This window comes from Phaseolus vulgaris, chromosome 1, assembly GCF_051622355.1.
Source record: "Phaseolus vulgaris cultivar YP4 chromosome 1, ASM5162235v1, whole genome shotgun sequence".
NCBI classification, from domain to species: Eukaryota; Viridiplantae; Streptophyta; class Magnoliopsida; order Fabales; family Fabaceae; genus Phaseolus; species Phaseolus vulgaris.
Window position 1 is genome coordinate 55,037,537 of NC_143498.1, and position 25,810 is coordinate 55,063,346.

A 25,810-nucleotide genomic window follows, 5' to 3' on the forward strand; every position below is an offset into this window, starting at 1 on the left:
ATGTGGTGTCTTTCGTATTGTATCTCATAAAGTTGACCAGAGAACTCTTCAAAATCTCATTAAACTAATAATCTTGTTAATTTCATGATCCACCATGATGATAGGTAAAATTAATATTATCCAAGGGAAAGGAAGACAAAACCATGATTTTCTTATTTTTATTTTATTCTGAGATTAAGAAAAATGGTACATAATTGGATCGATCCTACTAGAATGCAGAAGAAGAGGGACAGAGGGATGGTCTTTGTATACAGTTAATGTCAACGGAATGTTTCATTTTTCTCTTATTTTAACGTGTAAGTGCAAGGAGACCAATTGGCAGAAAATGAGGAATAGTTTACCTTTATAAAATATAAGTTTGAAATTTGATTTTGATTAAATTTAAAAGAATAATTGTTGGAGTGGTATATTTAAAAAATTATGAAGTACTAAAAAAGTGGTATGTTAAGGGGCAGTGTTTAAGCACAACAAGGGTTGGGTTTGTATGGTTGTGACGTGATGTGGATATTAGAGGACAAATATAGCAATTGAGAGGGAGAAAGACAGTGGAGCAATAATGTTGTGGAACTGCTATTTGAGTCAAAAAATTGATGTGATCCATCTTTTGTTCACACATATCATAACAATAATAATAGGGCACACGCACATGCCTCCCCCACCTTAGCCTCACCGACACTCACTGCCAATTCCCTCCACCAGAAATATTTTTAAAACATCTTCATACCAATTTTCAACTAAAAACACTGTTTAAAAGATTATCACAACTTCAATATTTATAACTTACTTAAGATTTTTCTTCTTTAAATTTGCTAAAAGTAACTTATCAACTCATTGCAATCAATTTTATAATAATCTTTTTCAAGGAAGTTGTACTAACGTTTTCTTGGAAAAAATAGGTGTTAATAAATCAATTGAGGCTTGGAAAAATTATTGCTTCAATAAGCTTTGGTAATTAATGTTGCCTTCGATGGTCCAAAACTAAGAAAACCTTAAGAAAATGTGTGCTAACATATTATTTGTGCTTTAATATTGATGAATAACAAGTAAAATTTAAAAAAAGCGTATAAAAATTCTCTCCGCTTTTATCTCCACACATTCCAGTATTCGTCCCCATCACAAAGTTATAATGATTCGGTGATACAAGAAAACATGCCAAATTGCAAAGCCACGAGTGACGGAAGTTTCTCTCACTGTAAATCTTATACGGTCGTCAGATAGCATCGCATAAAAAATAAAATTTTTATTTATTGCATTTGACAACTCACTGGGCATATACAATACTATTTCATCAACTGTATTTATATTTTTTAATGTACGAGACTAAATACGTATTATCATTCATTCCAGACAAAAATAGATAATACAAAATGCTTTGCCCACACGCATCATCATATATGATGAAAATATCCCTATTTCACGTAACTTGTCGTTCAATCGTTATTAATATTACAAATACATTCAATTTTATTTCATTTTAGACTAGAAAAACAACACACTTAACAAATGTTTAATTTCGGTTTAACAGTAGATACTCTACATTAACAAATGTTTAATTTCAGTCCCATGTTTGACAAATTCTCCCAGTGCACACACAAATGCAGTGTGTCAGCCCCTAGTTATAATAATTTTGATGTTTATCTATGTCACGACACATGTAATAGTGATAGTGATTGGACAAGTACCTGTGGTTTTTAATGTCCTTAAGTGGGCTTGGTGAGTTTTAAGGCCCAAACAAATCAACTAGGAAGGCAACAACCCAAATTTATGCACTGGACCTTGAAAACTAATAAGATATTCAACCCATAATTGTTCGAAACAGACATTCCATAAACGTCGTAGAGTAGCATATGTTACCGAAGAAAACACAGCAATCCACTAATGACTACTTTACCTTAATCAAAGTTGTAGGCATAAACATTAAATCTCAAAACTAAGCAGAAGCCCAAGCAAATAAAAAAGATTGGATCACCAACCACCATCATTACGAGAAGAATAACCACCACCGCCACCAGATCGTGGCCCAGAAGGTCTATCGTTTGCATATGACACCCTAATGTTTCGCCCATTTAGATCCTAAGGAAGAACAATAGCAAGTCAGTCAACTAACAACGACTATGTCAACAAAAGTTCAAAAATAACAAAGAAAACCACTCTCACCTGCCCATCCATGGCAGAGAGTGCCGAGGTTGCAGACTCGTCACTGGAGAAGTTGACAAATCCAAATCCCCTTGATCTTCCAGTGTCTCTGTCAGTTATAACCCTTGCTGTAAAGCAGACCACCATGTATAAGTATGTGCCAGAACAAAAAACAGGACCGTGCTGGCAAGAAATCTGACCACTCAACTCTTCTAATGTTTATTCCCCAATTTCGTAAATAATTAAACCAATAAATTGTCCCTAGAATACACCAGCACCAGAAATATTTTCGTAGCTATTCTGACGATTAAGATACAAATGCTATTTTGACTACAAATGTTATTAGGCTTTTAAGAATGGTACACAGGTGAAATGCACAGACAAAATGGCATTATGCACACATACTCCAGCTGCCAATAAAAATCTAATGGTGCATCATTTATCAATAGCAGACAGCAAAAATGACAAAAGCTGAAACTCTGCTGCTGCCATATGACGGACTTAGCAGAAGTTGAACCACAATGGAGTCAGGATAGCAGATTGGAGAGGATTTCAGCAATGCCATTGTGCTATAGCGGCCACTATATAACAACTATGCATGTTACAGTGAAACCGAACAAAACTAGATAACATATGGTAAACCGATGCTAACACGTGACTCCATGACTAAAATCGAACCACCATATAACAACAACGAAAGAAACTGAACTCACCCTCAACCACGTCTCCATAGCCAGCAAATGCGTCCCTAAGAGACTGGTCATCAACTCCGTACGAAAGGCCTAAATTATCAAAAGACCAAACAAATAAAAACATAAGAAAATTAGCTTCCACAAACGTGGTCTGTATCCACCACAATCTTTCCAACAAGGTCAATACCTCCAACGAAAAGCTTGCTTGAAGACATGCAGCGAATATAATTAAGCATGGATGAAACAGGTGCTTGTGTGCTGCGAGCGGCACCCTGCCTCAAAACATTTCCAACCTTATTATAAAACGCCATTATGCAACCGAGTTCCTGAAAGCAACAATAAGACCAGTAAGGTGACGATCGCTGGGATGAACACACATGATCATGGTAACCACAACACAACAACCGAATGACAAAATTCTAAAATGTTATATAAAACCCACTTCTCAAAATCCAACACAACTTTTGCCTTTCTCGTTTTAGGCATTATAATCTCCATTTCAAAACAGAAACCTTAGCAAAAGAACTTAGTGATGGCAGAGCATCTATTCTTATCACTGACCCACTAGCATGATAGTTAGTAGAACCCTAAACCCAGAACTCAAATAAGCATAAAATCAGAAAAACGAATGAAAAACCCTTAAACCCCCAAAACTCGAAGGAAATGATCAACAAGAAAAAATAGGGAAATGAGAAAATAAGAGAAAGTGAGGGAGATAAATGCATCATAATGAAAAAATGAGAAGAATGAAGAAGAAAAATACCGAATTGAAGAAGGAAGAGCGAAGCGGCTGGCTAGGGTTTAAGGTGAAAAATGAGAGACTTTAGAGCAGTGCAATGAGGTAGCAATGCAAAATATCGCTTCCTTTATAGAGTGAATGAAGGGTTCTAGTCACCAAAGATTCAATCCTCTGCATCCCAATCTACTTCTTTAAAACTACAACCGCATCTTATTGCTCTACTTTTTCTTTTCCTTCCTTATTATTAAGGCCTTTATTTTGGTTACCCAACTTTTTTTTTCTGAACTCTGTTTCTTAAATAATTAGAATTACTAATAGAAATTGTATTTGTTAAATTGATATTAGATGTTGCTGTTTAATTTATTTTTAATAATAATTATTATTATTAATATTGATTGATATAAAATTTAATAAAGTACAAAGGTAAAATCATAATTGTTTTGCATTTCAATAAGTAATTGGATTAAGAAATCAATACTGAAGAAGAAGATTAAATTAATGTCTTATTATTTTTTATATTTATTATTATTGTTATTTTGAACCCTATTAGTAATTTTCCCCGTACTTTTGGCATAAAATAATTTTTTTTATTTAATATTAAAAACATATGTTTATTATAAATAGGTTGATAAATTGGTATTGATATATAAGAAGATTTTAATAATATTATTGAAATCTAAAAACCAACAATACAAAATAGGAACAAAAATTAAAATTGAAAAAAAATAGTTTTTCACATTATTATTATTGTTTATTCGAGGTGCATAAATTTTTGGGCAAATATTTTAAACATGACAAACAATTCAATTAAATTGAAGGTGGGTAATTTAGGCTTGAGATTAATGATAAGTGAAATGTTGGCAACTTTATATAATCAAGCAACATGATATGTGAAGAGAGCTCTTTTTCTATGACTTTTCTATTTGCTTAAAACCTTTGAAAATGTATTTATAAGCTATTTTAAATATTTGAAGTTCACATCCTAGAAGTAATATCTTTGGTGGTCGTATAGTGTTTGATGGAGTGTTATTGGTGTGGTTTGATTTGATTTTTAGTTAAAAATATATTTGAACCAAATAAAAATTATATGTAATATAATTTGATTTCGATTACATATGAAAATCTGAAACAAACTAAATTAATATTTACAATTTCGTTTGGATGGATCTTATAGTTTTATTTTAAAAAAAATTATTAATACATGTATTTAGTTTAATTTTTTTATATGACAATCTAATGTGATGATTTTATTTTTTACTATGCTATAATTAAATATTTGTTATAGTGAATTTTATGTATAATATTACGTATTATAATTATCTTTTTTTAATATCAAAGTAATTGTAATAAGATATAAAGGTACAAGTAGTGTTTACACTCTCATAAAAAAAAAAACAAATGTGACTTATATTGTATTTATATATTATGATATAAATATTAGATAATCCATGGTATCTCTCATGAGTTTAACAAACCTCTATATTTTTCAAAATTCAAAATATAATTATCAAATTAATAGTCCCTTATATTATTTTCCATCCAATAAATGTTATCATGTCTTAACATTTTTGTCTCTCAAGACTCCAAATTTTTTGTTTTAATTAGTTAAGTTTTTTAAGATTTTTTTTTTTACTTTTTTATAAGTTTTTGCTTCTTAACAACCCAATATTTAAGAATTTGAATGAATAACTGAAAATAATATATTTTTAAAAGTTATTAACACTTGTGATGTGAAATTGTTCTTTAGTGTAAAATTTAGAAAAAGATAGTTATTTATTCTTGTTGTGGTTTAAGGTTTAATATTTATAAAGTTAACATTTTAATTTTTGACAAGTTATCATATTTTGTGGACAAACTGAATATTGTGATAAAGTGTCAAATGATGTAAGATTTTGCATCCAAAAACAATAATTCTTATTATACTTGAATTTTTTTTTTGTTTTTAACAATTATTGTTTATGTCCTGGGATAAATTTGTCAGGTGACACATGTTAAATATGTAAATTAATGTAAGTGATATGTGTCAATTATGTTGAGTGAAACGAGTATCGTATAAAGAGTGTGATATGTGTAATGAAATGATTATCACATATTGTACATGCATTTGTTACATGTTATACATGCATGATGAGACGTATGCCACATGTGTAATGGATAATTACCACATATCAAACATACAACATATGATTAACTCAAGAACTTTGTATCTCATACTTTTACAATTTAATTATTCAAAGCTAAACATTTTTGCATAACTAAAATTTATATTATAAAAAGAAGTATGTATATTTTTCATTTTACACTATGGAATGAGTAGTATTAAATAAGTGTATGGTGTTGACAAAAAAGTCATACTTAATTAGGATGTATTATATATTAACCTTACATGTATTTTTTTTTTGGTGTTTATTATAATTGTTTTGGGATGTGGAGACTATTATGGGTCTCAACATTACATTTCATCATATCACAATTTTGATCTTTAATTGTTGAAACAATCACTTAAACTTAAGACCATAATTTATTTATTTCTCTATTTCTATAGTTAAGTTTAATATATTATTTTTACCTCTATCTCGTATCTTCGTGTCTTGGTTTTTTTCCCGATTCTTTTAATTTTATACAAATAAAATATTTAATTAAGAAAACGTAAATTGTTAAACAAATTTTCTTTCACTTGACTATATCCTAATCCTTTAGAATCTAATACTTAACTTAAAATTAATTTCACAACACATTTACCAAAATTTTTAATAAATGAGGATTGATTATTAAAAATGATTTTGATGAACCTTTTTAAAATAAATAGTGTGTAGTTGTGGTTATTTGGAGACATGCATCTGATGGAGTGTGTGTAAATTTATTTGGCATTAGAAGGAACGAGTGATCGATGTGGGATGTGAGTTTGTGTGGTGACAGTGGTGCATAAGAGACAAAATGGAAGCAAATAGGATTAGCCAGTGAGGTTCCACCATATCCTCCTCCCTCTTCCATTTGGATAATCTAACAAAATATTCCACACAAATTTTTCATCAACCTTTATTTTTTAAATAAATAAATAAACCTGAAGCTGATGGAAAGGAAGCAGACACAGACAGAGGAGCAAAGGACTAAGGTGAGCACTAGTTGATTGGTTAAATCAGAGAAGCTTCTTAATTTGGATTGAATGCATGAGTTGGTTTTATGCAGATGATGATTGCAGGTAATGTTTGATTTATGTGTTTGATCCATCGCCAGTATGAGAATGTTGCCTGTTTGCTCAGCCACCCCGAGTTATTCCACGTCTTCCCAGGTCAATTCCTACCCATTTATTTTCATTCATCTTTCTTCACCATTCTCACATACCCATCAATCAAAATTCTCTCTTCTGCCATGGGAACACTGTTTTTGTCAAACACTCTACTTTTATTTATGTGGGTGTTTCAGGAATTATTTACCACTCCTGTTGTCTCTGGTGTTAGTTTTTGTTTACTTGAAAGCCGTAACCTTGTTCTTGCAGATTCCCTTATTTGGGGGTTTGCTTCCATTTCGAAAGGATCTCGAGAGCAGACTTGTGGTTGAAGAGGGCGTGCATCTGGCTTCGCAACATGGAACTTATTCACTCAGAAATTCGTTTGCAGTGCGCGCTGCTGCAAAGACGGTTTTGGTTGGTTTTTCTTCTTCAACTGAACCGGGAGGATACCTTACAAGCACACTGGGTTATTCACCACTGCCAACAGATGAGCATCATTCACTGAGACACATGGAAAGTTATAATTTATCTACTGTGCCAGAGGGATTCGTGGCTTTTGCAGAAGAACAGTCCACTGAAGCATCTACTACATTAGTGACATCAGCACAACCAGAAACACTATCAAGTACTGATATAATACCAGAGAACTTTAACCAGTATGAATCATTAGCCAGTACAAAAGCAAGTGTTGGGGACCTTTTTGCTGGAATCAATGACTCATTCAAGGCCTCAATCAATCAGGGAGAAAATGCTTTACGGAGCTCACTGGATACAGTCACTTCTTTTGGAGATTCTGTTGTTAAAACTGCTACTAAATCTGTTGATAGTGCTTTTAGTAAGGCATTTTCTGCTGTTGATCAAACAGGGGACATAGCAAACAATAAACTCACTAGCTTTTCAAGTGGGCTGAATGGAGTCACAAATAAAGCACCTGCTGTGGCTATTGATGCGTTGCGCCGCGTAATTGTAGTGGTAGAGAGTTCCGTTACAAGTGGGGCTTCGTATGTTGTCTACCTATATGGGTCAGCCAAGGATCTTCTTCCCGCAGGGATCAGGGACACGGTCAATGTATATGAAGATAAAGCAACAGAAATCTTGAGGCCTGTTGGCTCTGCAACTCAAAGGGTACTTTTACCGAATAACAGAAGTTTCAATAAGATCCTTGTCTCTCAACTTTACCTGATTCATAGTCTTAACTTTACTAAAGAAGTTGTTTGCTCTTACTGGTGGTTGAAATATCTTGAATCCATGTTCTCAACGTGCTGTTTCGTTTCACAAACATTTTAAATTTGACGAATGTTTCTAGTCTATATATGCATTGTAACAATTTATGCTCCATCGGTAGATATACACGGGTGTCTACTCATTGGAGAAGACTTTTGGCTTGGATCCAAATGACCCAATTATTCCATTTATTGTTCTTGTAGGCTCTTCAGCCACATTATGGTATGTGAATTTTCCTTCCCCGAAATTAAGTTTTGTTGTTTATCTATTGGAGAATAATTTCCATAAAAAAACGCTATCGGTAATATATTTCATAGATATGCAGGGCCTTTTATTGGTTGTGGACATATGGAGGTTATTCAGGAGATTTGTCCCCTAAATCAGCTTTTGAGCTGTTGACCGAGGATGCAAATGTTGCACTTATTGATGTCCGCTCTGAGGCAAGTTAAGATTTACTTTTCTGGCTTTTATTCTTAGCAGGGTAGTCAAGTTTTGATACATTCTAATTTTGGTCAACACTTCTTCCCAACTTCAACTATGGTTTCCTCATATTTTGAAAGTTTTCCTACGTTTTTGCATTCGTTTGGCTAACTATTTTGATTCCAAGATTGACCGATGAAATCACTGCTCCTTTTTTCCCCGCAGGAATTGCGAGAAAAAGATGGCGTTCCTGATATTCGACGAGCTGCTCGGTTTCGTTATGCAAGTATAACTCCTCTCGAGGTTGGTTTAAAGCACAATAATGTTTAAAAAGATGTGATTAGAATAATTGTGGTACACCTCATCTTTGTTAAAGGGAAGAAATCCAGAATCTTGGTCGCTTGTTAGATAGATTAGCAACTAATTTATAATCTGTCTACTGCTATATAACATATTATGCACTTGTCAGGTTGATGGTTCCATACGCAAGTTGTTGAAGGGTGGTAGAGATTTCGATGATTCCTTGATTGCTACTATTATTCGAAATTTGAAGACTGTTAAGGTGTTTATCTTTGTATCTTGGAATAGGGTCTATTGTTCTGAATAAAGTTTGTTGAAAGTCCATGGAATAACCCTAGAAAAAATTCCTCTTTTAGATTTCTTCTACTTGACATTCTTTGCAAAATGGATTATACACACCCTTCTATTTCTCTCTCTCTCTCTCTCTATATATATATATATATCTATTTTAATGTGTTGAAAGTGTACTTTACACATGTGATTAGGAGTTGGCATGAAAAATGATGTCTTAAAATCTTATTTTCTCTGGCCTATAGGACAGTTCCAAGGTTATAGTGTTGGATGCTGATGGTACTCGTTCTAAAGGCATTGCAAGATCCTTGAAGAAGATTGGGGTCAAGGCAAGTCTTTTAATAGCTTCTGAGATATTGCTTTCAAAACTACTGATATATTACATAAAATTCTTGGCTGAGTTTAATTATGCACTACGAGATGTGGGATCTAGGTTAGGAATAGCAGTTTACACCGCTTCCATATCTGACATAGAATCCTTCAAATTGGCATTTTTATTTAGAGGTTGGGGTTGCAGAGCTTTCTCATCATTGGGGAAAAGTAAGATAGTAGTAGAGAAAAATTCCAGCAAATGTAGTCCTACTATTCCTCATAACTTAAGTCTTTGTGTCTGCTTTATTTCAACTTTAGCGGTATCTTTATCGTCAATATCAAATATAACATGATAGATTTGAATGAAAATGGATTAAATTTCATACTGTGAAGTTAAAATGTGATGATTTATGAGATAGTTCATGATACTCCAGTAAATGACACGACATTTTGATTGCTTGAAACTGTAAATGGAAAGAAAAGTGAATTTGATTGAATTCAAGTTGCCCTTATTCATATGTTCAAACTAACAGTTTGTCAACACAAATGGCAATTGTCAGATACATAATAGACAGAGACAGCTTTTGATTCAAGTATCTGTGCTTTAGTGTGGTGGTTTGTGTTGCCCAGGTTGACTAACAGATATATTCTGCACAGTCCATTTAAATCACCAACTTTAATATCAAACATATAGTGGAATATCATAAAATTAGCAACCTTTGTGTGATATTACAGAATACATACTTGGTTCAAGGCGGCTTTCAGTCTTGGATGAAACAAGGTCTCCGCATCAAAGAACTCAAACCTGAGACAGCACTTTCGATACTCAATGAGGTATTCACCAAACTACTGTTATTTTGTTAGCCTAAGTAAACCAACAATAATGGGATGAAAACTCTACTGGGTTAGGTAATGGTGCTACTACTTGGGTGCTTGAGCTATGAGTTTATGCTCCTTGTTGTAAATTAATCATTTCTGTAGCAAGCGTTTGGTTTGCTACCTTTAGTTATTCATCTTCCAGTTTCATTGTCTGTCTTTTGAAAGTTAATACAGGATGTGCAAAATCTATGATTATGCATTTCATTTTAGTAAACTTTAAAGGAGTCTCTCGTGGCATATTTTTTAGAAGTTTATCAAAATTGCAGTTTCTTTATAAATCTTGCTTTAGGACAAAAGAAGTGAAACTATATATTTCTAATCCAGTAATTGCTTATTTCTGACATTGTATTGATCAATTGAGATTTCTTACAGCATTCTTTCTATTTATTCTTGTAAGACTTCCTCTTGTGTGTGTGTCAGTTACAAAGCCAAAAATAGAACCTGAAATTTTTAAGAAAGGTTAAGAAGAGTAAGAGAGAAAGTGAAAGAATACATCTGTGATGATCGATCAAATGACAGAGAAAAAGAGAATACTCCTTCCAAGGGTTTCCCCTTCAATAAAGGTTTTCCTCCCTTTGAGCTAGTGCTGGTTCCAATATTGCCAATTCAGAAGGAATCCTCGTTTACCCCCTCCTACTTTTCAAGCTAGCTACCTAACAGATTCTTTCACTACTCTTTATGACCTAATTATGTAACTTACTCTAACTGCTTTGTGTTGTCCTGGGATCCACATCTGTTTCCGTGTTTATGATTTCATTGTGAAGACATGTAAAAAGGTTAAAAGAGAAACTTTAGCTTGATTATATATGTTGGGTTTTCATTGATGCACGTGCATTTTGATACATTTACAGGAAGCTGAAGCAATTCTGGAGGAAGTTCGTCCTTCTCCTTGGCAACTATTGGGTTATGGTTCGGTAAGTAGCAATTTCTTGAATGACATCTTTGTGATTTTCCAAATGTTATTTTGTCATTCTGGCTGGCTTCTCTATGTTAAGTATCAGTCAATACTATAAGGTTCATTTTCTTTTGTAACATGATATGTAGAACACCACCATATGGTAGAAAACAATATTTGCGGGGAAAAGAATTGATAGTTTCTAGTTATTTAATTTTTCTGTTGTTATATTATAACATTTTCAGAAGTATACTTATTGCTGCTTGAATGTGTATGTAACTGAATATTTGTAAGTAATAGACAGTAATCTTAAATAAATATTGTCTACTTCCTTAATACCACGAAGGAATATTTTCTTTCATATTTTTATTTGATTTGGAAATGACTGATTACATGATTGTATTCAGTTTTATTATCTGCTAATAAATGCAACTACTTTTGGTTCAGGCACTTGTTGCAGGGCTGTATGCTTTATTAGGTGCGTGTATGTTCTTTCATAAACTATCAATTTGCTGAGAATTTAAAACTTAAATTTTTGGGTTGCATCAAGGTTGTAGATTAATTTATTTGATTTTATATGTATATGCCTACAAACATATATTTGTGTGAAGCGTATTAGTGATTAATGAAATTTTTCTTGCACTATGTTTAAGAGGTTATGTAGTTCGTGCAAATTCATTTTGTTTTAGCTTAAACTGAAGCTAAATACATCATGCACAAGTGATATCACGTCTGTTTTTTTTTTTGTAAAACCTTCCATCGTCATGTGGGATGAGGCTTTTCTTAGTTATCCTGGTCTGACAAACATCAATATTGTCTCAGAGTGGGAGAGCACACTGCAGTTAATCGGTGTATTTGGCCTCAGTTTGGTATGTGCATTTCCTTTCAGCAAGTACTTTTCAATCAAATTGTTTCTTTTAGAAGTTTCACTGTGTTTAGTTTATACATCCACTTATGTTGGAAGTCATACAGTAGACTCGTAATATGCGTGCTGGGAAATTCTTATATTTTGTCATATTTTATAGTCGTTTGGTCAATAACATCAATGATTTTCCATTTCCTCACAAATGGTTTACTGAATATTTACCAGACCATCTATTTGCGGGTTTCTTCATATGAAAACGCTGAAGATCTAAATGAAGATGTGAGGTAAGTGTACTTAATGCTGGATATTTGGTCATAGAATCATGAAAAGTATAGTCTTTTAGTAATTTAAATACTATATAATGACTACGACATATATTTTCTGTCTTTTTCAAGTTACCTTAATATTCAATCAAGCCATGGAAGGTCTCTCAAAATCTATATCGTATTACAGTGCTTGTTCCAAAATTGCCTTTAATTAAACTGATATATGCCTGAGCTTCAAGCATGTAAAAATATATGGGGAGAAGAGCTTTCAGTCCGAAATTATGCCATGCCAGTAAATATAAATTGAAAATTTAAATAAATAATCAATCTTCAGTCAGAAATTACGACACCCAGAATACAAATATCTGCAGAAGAATAGAAATTAAAAATTAAAATTAATAATCAGTCTTATGTGCAGGCTAATATTATTTTGATTAGAAATAGCCGCCAGGGAAAAGGCTGGTTTCTGTATCCCTTTACGTTTTTACTTTTTCATCTGTTATGAAATTTGATCTCATTGTCTTGTTTTCTCCTTTAAAGGTTGTTGCTTTCTCCTGTGAGACTTGGAGCTAAAGCATTTTCATGGACTGCTAGAAAATTAGAATCAAATGGCTTAGGATTACCTACATCACCTTCATCATTAGATGTTCAGAACCGGGTGTTGCAGGCTGCAGCAAGACATGAATCTCAACCATCTGAGAGTGAAAGTAACCAAGATCCTGTTTCTGAACCCACAGTTCCTCTCAATCAGAATGTATAAGACCATTGCAGACTGTCATGTGTGCTAACATGAAAAACAGAACAAAGATTAATATGGTCACAGCAATTTAACTCAATGACTGAAAGTTAGCAAGTTGACGCCAGCCAACCTTTTCCAGACACTATGCTGCCACAAACTCACTCTTCCCTGCCTGTAGCATTTTGAAAATATAGGGTAAAAAAAATTCACAACTCAGAAGGATGATTATGTTTGATTTGTTGCATGCCATGCCTGAAGTGCATGGTACAATTTCGTCGGTCCATAGAACAAGAATGTAACTATTTGCAATTTGTTGTAAAAATGTGGTGGTTCAACTTATAGTTTTGCAAGTTTTTCCTTCCATAAACTCATTACTATTTTGGTCTTCTAAGATCAACAGATTTTGTTTATGGAAAAACCATTTTTTATAGACACTTTTGGAAGACAAATAAGATGTGTGTATGCAGAGAAACAAATGGTCAATTTTGAAACAAGGATATGGTTGTTTTTGTGAACATAATGTTTTTCAAATCAATTACTGATAAGTTAGTTATGTTCTTTGATTTTTATTTTATACTTAATTTTTAAAATATCCAGTGATGAGCTACTTAATTTTACGCCCTGAGCACATCAACCAATGTAATACATTAATAGAAATGTCAATAAAACTCTTCTCTAATATTACACTTTATTTTAATCCATTTTATTTTTAATGAAATAATTAATCTTTAATAAAAATTCTTACACTATTTACAATATTTTTAAAATATATTTTACACCATTCTGGCCTAATTTGAGATCCATTTTTACTTATTTTGGTTTGAGAAATTTTGTGAACTTATGAGTGTTTTTAATGTGAAGTTGAAAGTTATAAAGAATAAATCTCAGATGTTTGATATTTGTGGGTATTAAAAAACGTATAAAAATGGAAGAGAAATAATTGAGTGTTACATAGGTTTACTTTTTATAGATGATGGAAGTAAATAAATAGGGGTTGGTTCTCATCTGGATCTGGGATGCGCATAGGTAACGAATTTAAAGTTACCTATTGCGTTGGAATTCCCCTCTCTCGTCCCAACACGAGAGAGAACGCCCCATTCATTCATTGTAGATCTTTTCTCTTTAATATCATCTTCAGTTCCCTCCTTCTCATTATCTTCATGTTCAATATGGGACATTAGCTGCACCACTTTTTTGCAGGCAGCCAAGACAACAGGTGTGGTGGTATCCATATTAACCTAATTCATCATCTATTCTTCATTTATTCTTCATTATTCCAATCAATCTTCATTGCAGCTCTTTTGGATCACACATATCTTGGCCCTGCCCAGAGTTGATCCAGATAATCAACAATGGGGACAATACATGACAACGTGGTTGGCCTTATACTGGCCGTCTCTTCCAGCGTCTTCATTGGCTCCAGCTTTATAATTAAGAAAATGGGTCTTAAAAAGGCCGCCAGCAATGGCAGAAGAGCAGGTTCATCCTCATCACCCTCTTACTTTTTCTTTTGTTCATTTCTGTTCTATTTTATAAAATGATATCAGAACTATTATAAGTTTATCATAAAAAGAGTTCGTTAGCCTTATCAAGTCATCTTCTATCAGCATTATCCGACCATGCATAATATGTTATCTCACTGTCACTCTCGACATGCGATATGTTGGAGATAAGACATTTGAAGCATTTTATAGTATATAAGTAGTTGCATTATTCTTTTATATCTTTAACGCATTCTTTGTTTTGATTTTGTCAGCCACCGGAGGCCATTCCTATCTCTACGAACCCTTTTGGTGGTTAGGAATGATTTCAAGTGAGTCCTGTTCCTACATATCCAATGAAACCTAATTAAGAATGAATGAATAGTTTATCCTGAAACAGTGAAGCATGCATTTTGCAGTGATCGGTGGGGAAATAGCCAATTTTGCTGCTTATGCTTTCGCTCCTGCAATCCTTGTAACTCCTTTGGGAGCTTTGAGCATCATTTTCAGTTCTGTGCTAGCTCACTTCATATTGAAAGAGAGATTGCACATATTTGGCGTGCTTGGGTGTGCCCTGTGTGTGGTGGGATCAACGTCTATTGTTTTGCATGCACCCCATGAAAAAGACATTCACTCTGTGAAGGAAGTGTGGGAACTTGCTACAGAACCAGGTTTTCTTGTCTACATCTGTCTTGTTGCTGTACTTGTTTGCGTCCTCATTTTCCGCTTTGTCAAATCCCATGGCCAGAAAAATATGTTGGTGTACATTGGAATATGTTCTCTCACCGGCTCCATTACGGTATCTTCATTACTCTCATGCATGCTCCATGCTTATTCATAATAATATATATATATACACACCATAACCATAAACTTATTATATATTATCTCCATCTTTAGGTTATGGGAGTGAAAGCAGTCGGAATTGCTTTGAAGCTCACATTCGAAGGGATGAATCAATTCTTTTTCTTTGAAACCTGGGTATTTACAGTGGTTGTCATAGGATGCTGCCTTACGCAGATTAACTACCTGAACAAGGTTCGTATATACTACTATATGAGTGTCGGTGTTCGATACATGTGTCTGACACCGATATACCATTTAAGAGAAGTGTCCGAATCTGATATGAATAATGTGTGTTGCAGGCTTTGGACACGTATAACACTGCTGTGGTGTCGCCAGTTTACTACGTGATGTTCACATCATTTACAATAATCGCGAGTGTGATAATGTTTAAGGAATGGGCGAAACAAGATGCATCGCAGATTGCAACGGAGATGTGTGGGTTTGTGACAATTTTATCAGGAACATTTCTCCTTCACAGAACTAAGGATATGGGAAATAGACCCTCCGAAGTTCATTCCACTCCAGAGCCACACCAATTTCCTCAAAATAATGATACTAAGACACCTCAAACCCTCGAAATTTGAATACTCTCTCTTTCATTCATTCATGCATTAATGCCATCAAAATATGGAAAGCAGATGTTTAGGGCATAACAGGATCTTATTCTTTTATTTATAAATAGAAGCCTTTCTCTTTTGGTTTCTTTCTTTCAATCTCTTCCATTTCACATCTTTTTTCATCCATTTTCTTTTACTTTACTACCCAAAATTCAGCTCACATCTCTATATTTTTATTTAAAAAAAAATCAAAAAATATAAATTATTACCAAATATTACAATTAAAAACTTATAAAAATATGTATTTTAAATTGTTTTCTCTATTTATTCATTTTTTGAAAGGGATATTCACAAATATAAGTTTATTAGATTTACGTCAGGGATATTACTTATTATATCACTTATATGTGAATAAAAAAGTTGTACTTAGAAAAAAATTGTTTACACTAAATAAGAGAATCCTATTATATATGATTATATATAAGATTTGTGTTGTTGGATGAACATAGAGAAGTTGAATATTAGTTAATCTTTTAATAATAGAAGAAACAGAAAGAAAGTAATGGGTTTGAGGTTATATATTTCACTACAAGAAGTTCAAGACTTTTGTTACTTTTACAATACAAAAAGTTGCTCAGTTCAATTTAAACCATACATTTTCTTTTCTAACTTCACCTATTTTACAAATTTTTTGGATCCATAAAATTTTGATACTTTTATTTCCAATAATTAAAAACTGTCAATAAAAAGATTGAAAATAGTAAATATTATTACAGTTGAATACGATGGATTTTTTTAGTAAACATTATGTTAATGTTAGAAATGACCTATTTAACAAATTTTAAATAACTATTATAGTCAGTGAAAAATAATTGAAAATATCTAATAATTATCAATTAATTTTAGTAGAATAATTCAATATGTTATTTTTTTATTTTACTGCTTTGTAAATTTGTTGTTTTTTTTTATTTATTTTACTGCTTTGTAAATATGTTATGTTTTTGTTTATAGTATTTTTTTTAAAATAATAAATTACTTTTGTTTTTAATCGTCATTATTTTTAATTTTAATTCCTATAAATAAAGTGTTTTTTCATTATAGTTATTATAAATATGTCACTTGTATGATGGAAGAGGAATTTAACAATAGAACTAAATACAAAGAAACATTTAAAATAACAAAAAAAAATCAAAATCAAAACATCCGTGTAGGTGTAGTGCCCATGATAGAGTTAATTAAGCCTTACTTTTGTATTGAAATCTGTAACCATCTAAATTTTTGTTTGGAATGACAAAGGATTGGATAATTGAGAAAAAATAAAAAATAACGTAAGAAAAGAAAATTTCAATAAATATAATAGAATAAAGGATTAAAGAGAATGTAAAAATAAGTTTTTAAAGTTAGTTAATAAATAAATAATATTTTAATAAACAAAACTGAGACAGGTATAGAAGAAAGAAGAGATGGGTATATATCCCATCTAAATTTTTTTATTCTGATATATAATTTAAAAAATTATATATTATCTATATTCATAAGGTGTTTTATGTCAAAATTAAGATAAATTGAAACAATAGAATTTATTTATCATAGACTTTATATATATATATATATATATAATTTGTTGAAGAAATTATTTATTTGTATTTGGAAGGGACATAGACAGTTTTGGGGTTTAGTATTATACTCTCTTTTTATTAATTAGGATATAATCAGTGAAGAGATCGCTGGATAGACATTTTTTAAGTAATACACGTTCACAATATATATTTACAATTATGAGAGTGTTAGTTTCATCTTATTTATAAACTATGCACTGATATAATAGATTAATTTTATGTTATAATCCAATCCAATTACAAAGTTCTAAATTTTGGTAATAACTATTGTATTTTGATAATTGATGATATAAAAGTGTTTTAAAAATATAGAATCCCATTTATTAGAAGAACTTGTTTAAAGAAATGTGATGTTATTTATTTATTTCTTCTCAGAATTTGATTTCTGCAGTTAAAGAGATAGTAACGTAATTCATGTACATGTTAATCATTTGCTTTTCAAAATAAGTAGAAGAAACTTTCCTTTTCTGAACTCAATACACTTTATCTTACTCTTTATTTATTTCTACAGAAATAGTTAAAACCATCATTTCCGTGATTTAAATTAATGGTGACAATTCATTTTGGTGGATTACTTGGTTTAATTGAAAAGATAAAACTTTGAAGCAAAAATAAACAAAGATTATGCTCTAAATTTAGTTAATGATTTATAATGACTTCTGGCCACTTGTTTTTCTTCTTCAACCAAACATTACCTTGACCACAAAGCTTACTAAAATAAATTTAAAAAGTTACTTTAATAACATTCGATTGAAACTTGCTAGAATAGCCTAAAGTGTCCCATAAATAAGCCAATTTGGCATGACAGTTTCAAGTCTAAATTGTAGAACATAATATTTACAATTAGATAGAAAACGAGTTTCATCACGTGATGCACTGTTTCAACCTCAAATAAAGGTTCCAGTTCTAGAGGTATATACAATTAGTATGATAACTGATAATATCCTTAGCCTGAACTACCACTGAACCGAAGATCAAGCTGCAACTGTTCTGAGTACTTTTTCAACAGCATCGACGAAGCTTGATATATTTTTTCGAATATGAGTATCTAAAGAATTGGCCAACTTCTGAAAAATAAAAAAGCCCAATAGCAGAATCAGCACGAAAACCAGGTCATGATCAGAATAACACTTATATGAAAAATAAAGACTGATATGACAAAGTACTTGTAGAAGGAAAGAAAAAGCTAAAGTAAAATAAGTTTCTTCAATGAATTAAAATTAAATTCTACACTTCAACTTTTGTAGAAACTTCGTATTTGACTTCTCTACAAGTTTAGATACATATTTTGGTTTTAACTTATGAAAGAAGTTTAATTCGTTTTTACTTTATAATTTTCTTCCATAGGGAAAAATCTATCCAAGTAAGATTTAAGCATGGTCAACATGTCAAGTATAAAACCACCAATATGGTGTGGTTAATTTGAATCCTACAACAACAAAATCTTATCCTAGTATTTGAGGTCAACTACAAGATCAAACAACAGCATTCAATTTGGATGATCAGAAAAATATAGTAAAATGATACAAAAATGGGAGGATTTACTGCTTGCATAAACTTATATTATTTCCTTTCTCCAAATTTACATAGAAAGTTGACGTAGTTTCAAAAGGTGGATTTCAATGTAGTTATATTTAAGTTCAAGCTTCAACCCCTTCAACATTTGATAACCTCCATCACAACCCTGGTCTCGAATTGCAATTATACAGAAACTTTAGCGACAAACTACTGCATTTAGACCAAAATTGACTGAGCCACTGCATTAACTTTCTAGTTGTCAAAAGAAACTAAAAAATACATCTAGGATTAAACTACTATGGGATTTCAATAGGTTTAGCAAACAATTAAGTACAAACATTTTGAGCTTAAAACCCTGATACCAACCACATTGGTACTCTTCGTAAATATCCATAAACCACAAGGAAGAATGAAGGCAGAAATTTTATAGCTAATACAGACTGAAATTCCCTCACCTCAACTTTGCAATGAAAACTTAGAGAAGTTCTCTTCAAATCATCCGGTCCCTTTATGCATATCAGCTCCAATGGAGAACCAAATATGGGCCAACCATGTGACAACTTTATGTACGCATCAGTTCCTCCTGCCATATGAGCCACAATAGTCTCATCTTTGTCGAAGTATTCAAGTGAATATCTGCATTGACACAATAAATGTAAAGAAAACACTAAATGATATCCAAATTTAAGAGCATCAAAGCCAAACAGTCTTACCTTGATTTATTAGCATCCTTTATTACAAGACTCCGGAGTGTGCTTAGTATAATTCTATCTTGCACTTTCTGAATGAACCACTGCAACGAGGGCTTGCTGCATGGTAAATGAATGTCAAGGAATAAGTTGTGGCCACAAGGAATCTCGGACCCATGATTAAGAGAAAAATGAGGACATGGCAAACCTGACAGACTTTGCATAATCAACAATGTCGCTCAAATATATATCATTAGGAATAACCTAAAAAATAATTCCAAGAAATTCAATAAATCATCTAAAGATAACAAGGATTATAAAAATGGAAAAATAAATTCATAAGTTTAAGTTTTTCATATGTTGTTCTTGCGGCATAAACAAATGGTATCATATCAAAACATCCTACAATACAAACTTAAAGGAGATTAGGAAAGAAAAAGGTAAATGCATTCTTGTGTTCTACCAGGATCACACTAAAAGTATGAAACAACAGTACTAATGAATAGATATAAATTCCTAGATTACTTAATCTGATAATTACTCCCTCTTCAATCATCTACGTGAAATCTAAAGTTCAAAGCAAAATCTGATATTAGGTATTCAAGAAAAGTTTGGGTACAATTTGAAAAGGGAAAAATAAGTAAAACCTTCCATCAAATTCCCACTAGTATCTTTAAAAATCTATTACATATTGTGATGGAATCTTTTACATCAACATAATATAACAAGAAAAGTTTGCTCGTTTATCAAACATCCGATCACATTGTAACACATAGTTGGTATTATCAATTAAGTGTTTTAATCTAGTTTATCTCTCTTCCACACCTTCTGTACCCAAGACCCACAATCTCTACGATCTCCACGACTTTGAAATTTCTAAACTTATTCTCCAATGTTTCTCGAGTGCAAGACATATACCGAACATTGATCCCCTACAATAAAGGCCCTAAACTAAAAATAGCAATAATTGGAGTAGAAATCGGAAAATAAGAACAAAGCACTGATGTCAGCACATGATATATCCAGAAAATGACACCACCATCCCATTCCCCCTGTGAGGAAAAGATGCATCATAAAGTATAAAGTTTAAGACACTAAAAGATCAGTCATTATCTGAACTAAGCAAGAAACTAATGAATTAATGATAATTATAAAGCCAGTGGAATATTATAATAAAGATTACTAACTTAAACCAAAAGTCATTGTTTCTTGAGTCATTGAACCTGAATTTATTAGTTAATTGTCTGTCTGCTACAAAACACTGAGGTCTAAAGCACAACCAGCTCAAAAGTACGCAAGTAACAAGTTAATTCTGTTGAACAACAAAACTCATACAAAAAGTCAAATTAAGATAATGACCTATTTTCATACCTGGACACTCTTTAACTTCATAGTCCCCTCAAAAACTTCAATCAATAACTCATGATTCAGCTCAGCTGCATCAGTGGTATCTTCTTGAACACTCAGCTGGTAGGAAATGCCCTCAAATGTTGGTATATAAGTACGCAATGACAACCTAACGTAATTCTCATCAAATGCAAGCACTCTTAGACCCGTGAATGCATCCTCAATCTGCTCGACAACTTCAAACCTGAACAAGGAAACAAGTTGAGTAAGCTGTGACACAGAATTACAGATAAGCATTTGAAGTGTGAGTAAAAGTTGACTGACCACTTGACTGTGAACTGAAGATTCTGCAGAGACTTTAGAATCAACTTCATTTCATCAATCTTATTTTCAAGTTCAAATTGCTGCAACATATGAGCAAAAAACATAATTCTTAATAGATCTCATATAATCTGCATGTCTTTGAAACTAATTCAATTCAATTCAATCCCCAAGAAGAAAATAAATAGAAAGTAGCATGGATTGTCCGTGTCAACTACACCTCTAAATTTTTGACTAGATTTTCAGCGGCCAAATTTGAAGAATCATCTTCCAGAATTGAGGAATCGATGCCTTCGGGAGCCTCAGATATGTTCTTCTGATCCTGTAATTATTAAAAGCTAATATAAAAACATGATAACTACATGAAACCCCTCGTACCACTCCGCATTTGACAAAGGGATGGTTAATGAAGTGGATATAGTAATAATTAACCTTCAGAGTGAACAAAGGAATTAGCCACAAACAGTATAAAACACAAACAGGTGCTTAATTTACAAGAGAAGCAAGAAGGAAGCAGCAACCTTTGATGAATTAAACCGTAAAGAAAACTCCAATTCTTCAAGTTTGGCCTCCAAGATAACAGAATCTGGAGAGAGGGGAACAAGAAGTAAAATGTGAAATGATTCATGATGGTGGCGTAATAGCAGTACCAGTAGAGAACACAAATAACATGAACAGGATTAAAAATGGCAGGAGCTGGTGAGTGCGAGTGAGTGTAAAAGAGAGACCGTCGTTGTGAGTTCTGGCAAGAAGGTCAATCTGGTCAGCTACTTGGGCAGATTGAAGGTGGACGTTGCGAAGCTCCTCTTGCAAATGGTGTATGAAAGCATCTGGAGTGGAGCAATCAAAGTTAAGATTGAATTTCCCACAGAAAACGAGATGAAATGAAAAGAGAGAAGGGAGTGACCGAAAAGAAACCTTGAATTCCATTAGAAGGGAAGTCGGATAGAATGTGGTGCAGTGTGTTCTGTGGGATTGAAAATTGAAAGTGAATGGATAGGAAGCCGTTGGGAATTGGGAATAGCAACGAAGGAAAACGGGTAACCTAATTTAACCTGAAGATGAAGAGCGCAGTGATTGGGGGTATCCGATTCCGAAGGGTTGAATTCATGGTCATCGCAAAGCTTCTGAATCTGCGCGATTCGACTGAAAGAAACACACAACAAGCGTGACAGACAGAGACCGGATAATCAGAATCAGAAGACAGTGAAGGAGTGAATACCTGCGGAGCTTCGAAGATTCTTCTTCACCCATCTCTTTCTCTCTCTCTCTCTCTTTCACACACACACTTTTCCCACCCAAAAACATTTCAAATCTCTTCCCCCCAATTTGTGTTTAAATATCTCATTTCTCACTTTATTTTATTTTTTTTACCTTATTTTTTTCAAATTAATTACTGGAGTAACCATTTAGGAAAATATATATGAACAACCCCATTTTTTATATAATCACATTAAAATTTTCAATACTATTATTTTAATATTTTTTTATATTATTTAATTACAAATTTATCTTTTATTATAAATATTTATTTCTAAACCTAAAAGGTTTTATACAACTCCATTTATTATCTAAATAAATTATTATTTTATTATAATATAATACTTTATTTCAAAAACAGTAATTAGAGTATGAAACAAACTTTAGCCGGATCAAATCAAATATTAATGAGAGAATGATTAAGAAAAAAATTACACAGTAGAAGAGAAAAGAGAAAGAAGATTGAAGATAGAAGATGAAGATGAGAGGCTAAAATAACCAGCCTTTGCGGGGTTTGGGTGCGAATTGCTGCTGCACCACCAAAATCGATGCACGGCTCTCCAAATCCGGCGAGGCAAGAAAGTCTCCGATGACACCTAACTCTGGGAATTCGCTCCAGTTTGTGAGTCCCTGCGTCTGAGGGGAATCGAACCCATGCCTCCTCCCCACGATGAAGAAGTCATGCTCTTTCGCCACCTCGTTCAGGAACGCCGCCGTCTCAGATCCTTCCTTTGCCACTATCTGTTGATACCTTATGTTATTTTCATGCCTGTTCTTCATTTCTTCCAGCTCTTCTGCCCTTTCATCCCAATCCTTCTCCGCCTCGTACACCAGGTGATACACCACAAGCTTCATCCCCTTCTTCATCATCGCTCTCTTCGCTATGCACAGCGCCTCCTCGTCATCCTCTCCCCCCAAATATATCAGCCCCAATCGAATTGACGTCTCCTCTCTCATTTTCTGCCATGCTCTCGACACCAGGATTGCAACCGAGCATGGAGCTATTTCCAGGACCCTGCAATTCAGTGCCCTTATGCTCTTCTCGTCCATTTCCACTTCCCCATCCACCGACCATCTCTGATGAAACGGAAGAATTATTATGGACGCCACCTTGTCGAAGGCAAGGTTGCAAACGTCTTCGTACATCAGGTTCGGTGGCGACACTGCGGTGCAGGGGTACGATGACACCGCACCAGGGTTCTCGTGCTCGTAAACGTCGAAAGCAAGGATTACCTCATCTGAGTATGACCTGTGCTGAATCCCTGATTCTTGCCTTTGAATACGGTGGGGGATGAAAATCGGCAAGGCGCGTCCCACCAGCTCTATTAGATGCAACGCATCCACTGCGATTGGAGTTTCTCCCGTTGGACAACACAGGTCGACCATATCTATCATCGACGATATCTGGTTTGGCTTGTGAATGCACACCAGCATCCTCAGCTCAGACCAAGCTCTTAAACTCATGATGTTTCTTTTTTGGTACCCTGCGTATTTTCTTGAAGGGTCGTACAAAAACCTCACAGACCATTGCACCGTACATGCTACCACGATTATGCTCAGAATCATTATTCCGTATGTTAGCCCATCGATTATCTGCAAGTTTTGTTTGCTATCTATTAGAAATTCTGCATCAGGCATAGTATAACAAGATAAGATAGTTGAACAATGGAGTACCTTGTAGTCGTATAAGAAGCAGTAGAGTCCGATTTCCACAACGCCTTTGGAGTTCAAAATGAGGGAGAGAGCGAGAGCATCACGGAAGGGCATGTTGCTGTAGAGGGCGGGTAGAGTGCAGGCTATGATTTTGACCAAGTGGGTGAGGATGATGACGAGACAGATATTGAAAACTAAAGCGGAGGAATAAGAGGAGGAAAAATCTGCTTTGAGCATGCAGATTGTGATGAAGATTGGCAAAAGGAAGGTGGTACCAAAGAAGTTAAGCTTCTTGACCAATGCAGATCCTAGTGGAGGTCCCTCTGGCACGGCCAATCCCAGAATGAAAGCTCCAAGCACGAATTCTTGGTTTATTTTAACTGAAGCCCAACCTAACATGAAGAGCAGCACGATGATAACGTAAACGTAACCATCTTTCACAGGTCTTCCTTCTGGAGTGTTTCTGATGATCCAAAACATTACTGGGCGACACACTAATGGGACAAATATACCCATTGCAAACAAACCGAAGAGGTTTTTAATAATCTCTTCTGAACCACCCTCACAGAACATAAAAAGAGTGCCTACGGTGGTAGCGAAGGTGCACAATACGTCACTCACCAATGCGGCAGACAATGCCAATTTGCCAAGTTCGGAGTTCTGGATTTGAAGTTCATTGAGAAGGGAAGCAATGACGGCAAATGAAATAATAGTGTGGGAGACCAATGCAACAACGAAATGGTCGTAGTTATCTTTGACAACATCAAGCAGTGGATATTTGAACACGGCCAGGATTGATATGGCGGTGAATATGGGCACTACCAATCCTATAATGGCAATGGTCCATGCCCTCTTTCCCATCCTTGTTATCAAGCTAAAATCCATCTGCACACCGTTTATGAAGATGAAAAGCACAAAACCCATCGATGTTACTGTTGTGATGGTGTCGTGAGTTCCATAAGGAAACAGCACCCTCATGTACGACCCCAGTGGTTCCCCAGCAAAAAGAGCCTGCAGAATTAACCCAGCCTGCATCCATACATGTAAACAAACAGATTGATGAACACAAATACATATATACATATAATATATGCACACAAAATACAGAACTTACCATCATCTGGGAAATAAAGAGAGGGACTTTGAAGGGCATGAGGAGGAGCCGACAGATTTGGGTGAGGGCAAATATTAGAAGGACTTGTAACTCAAACAAGGGGAGAAAAGATCTGATTGGAGTCCTTGTATTTTGTGAGCTGCCATGCCATAACCCATCTGAAACAATGTGGGGTGGCGCAGCAAGGCATACCAGGTACCTCTGTTTCATTTCATCCACTTCTGTAATTGAGAGGAACATCGTTTCATTTGCATTTAACTTCATTTTCCCCACTTGTTAATGAATATCAGTATTTGAGATTACCAATGCAAATGAACTCAATCAATTCCCTCAAAGTTTGAAAGATATGGTATTATATGTATATCCCAATGCCATGGTTACCTGATGATGATACAGGTAAGAAGCACTAATGGAG

At 33.8% G+C, this 25,810-nt stretch overlaps 5 protein-coding genes across 6 annotated transcripts; 2 read left to right on the top strand and 3 right to left on the bottom strand.

Moving 5' to 3' along the window:
• Window positions 1–1,776: 1,776 nt before the first annotated feature.
• On the bottom strand, window positions 1,777–3,666 carry LOC137815311 (glycine-rich RNA-binding protein 2, mitochondrial). Its single transcript, XM_068618451.2, has 5 exons — window positions 3,592–3,666; window positions 3,016–3,154; window positions 2,850–2,918; window positions 2,158–2,264; window positions 1,777–2,073 (listed from the first exon to the last, which is right to left on the bottom strand). Exons 2-5 carry the CDS (start codon window positions 3,137–3,139, stop codon window positions 1,966–1,968), a joined length of 408 nt encoding a protein of 135 aa, XP_068474552.1. The 5' UTR covers window positions 3,140–3,154; window positions 3,592–3,666; the 3' UTR covers window positions 1,777–1,965.
• Window positions 3,667–6,395: 2,729 nt separating this feature from the next.
• On the top strand, window positions 6,396–13,331 carry LOC137815312 (Rhodanese/Cell cycle control phosphatase superfamily protein). Of its 2 annotated transcripts, none has more exons than XM_068618452.2 (14): window positions 6,396–6,682; window positions 6,757–6,859; window positions 7,067–7,924; window positions 8,145–8,245; window positions 8,349–8,463; window positions 8,669–8,746; window positions 8,913–9,005; window positions 9,280–9,363; window positions 10,082–10,180; window positions 11,077–11,139; window positions 11,568–11,598; window positions 11,943–11,989; window positions 12,211–12,269; window positions 12,792–13,331. In XM_068618452.2, exons 2-14 carry the CDS (start codon window positions 6,806–6,808, stop codon window positions 13,009–13,011), a joined length of 1,902 nt encoding a protein of 633 aa, XP_068474553.1. In that variant the 5' UTR covers window positions 6,396–6,682; window positions 6,757–6,805; the 3' UTR covers window positions 13,012–13,331. The 2 variants fall into 2 exon arrangements, with proteins under 2 accessions (XP_068474553.1, XP_090151551.1); XM_090295425.1 differs by having other exon boundaries at window positions 6,402–6,682; window positions 8,341–8,463.
• A 144-nt stretch (window positions 13,332–13,475) lies between these two features.
• On the top strand, window positions 13,476–16,034 carry LOC137815313 (putative magnesium transporter NIPA2). Its single transcript, XM_068618453.2, has 6 exons — window positions 13,476–14,206; window positions 14,287–14,469; window positions 14,747–14,803; window positions 14,891–15,270; window positions 15,372–15,509; window positions 15,617–16,034. The coding sequence occupies exons 2-6, from the start codon at window positions 14,343–14,345 to the stop codon at window positions 15,899–15,901; spliced, it is 987 nt and encodes a 328-aa protein (XP_068474554.1). The 5' UTR covers window positions 13,476–14,206; window positions 14,287–14,342; the 3' UTR covers window positions 15,902–16,034.
• Window positions 16,035–18,202: 2,168 nt separating this feature from the next.
• Window positions 18,203–22,690, bottom strand: LOC137815296 (reverse transcriptase-like protein). Its single transcript, XM_068618424.2, is given in 13 exon segments — window positions 18,203–18,485; window positions 18,487–18,560; window positions 19,467–19,647; window positions 19,725–19,820; window positions 19,909–19,964; window positions 21,072–21,291; window positions 21,372–21,451; window positions 21,589–21,690; window positions 21,890–21,954; window positions 22,097–22,198; window positions 22,287–22,335; window positions 22,424–22,514; window positions 22,591–22,690. Coding segments are annotated over 13 exon segments (1,248 nt in total). The 5' UTR covers window positions 22,677–22,690; the 3' UTR covers window positions 18,203–18,439.
• A 269-nt stretch (window positions 22,691–22,959) lies between these two features.
• Window positions 22,960–25,659, bottom strand: LOC137815294 (cation/H(+) antiporter 8). The gene is made up of 3 exons (XM_068618423.2): window positions 25,396–25,659; window positions 24,303–25,310; window positions 22,960–24,221 (listed from the first exon to the last, which is right to left on the bottom strand). The coding sequence occupies exons 1-3, from the start codon at window positions 25,657–25,659 to the stop codon at window positions 23,118–23,120; spliced, it is 2,376 nt and encodes a 791-aa protein (XP_068474524.1). The 3' UTR covers window positions 22,960–23,117.
• Window positions 25,660–25,810: the final 151 nt, after the last annotated feature.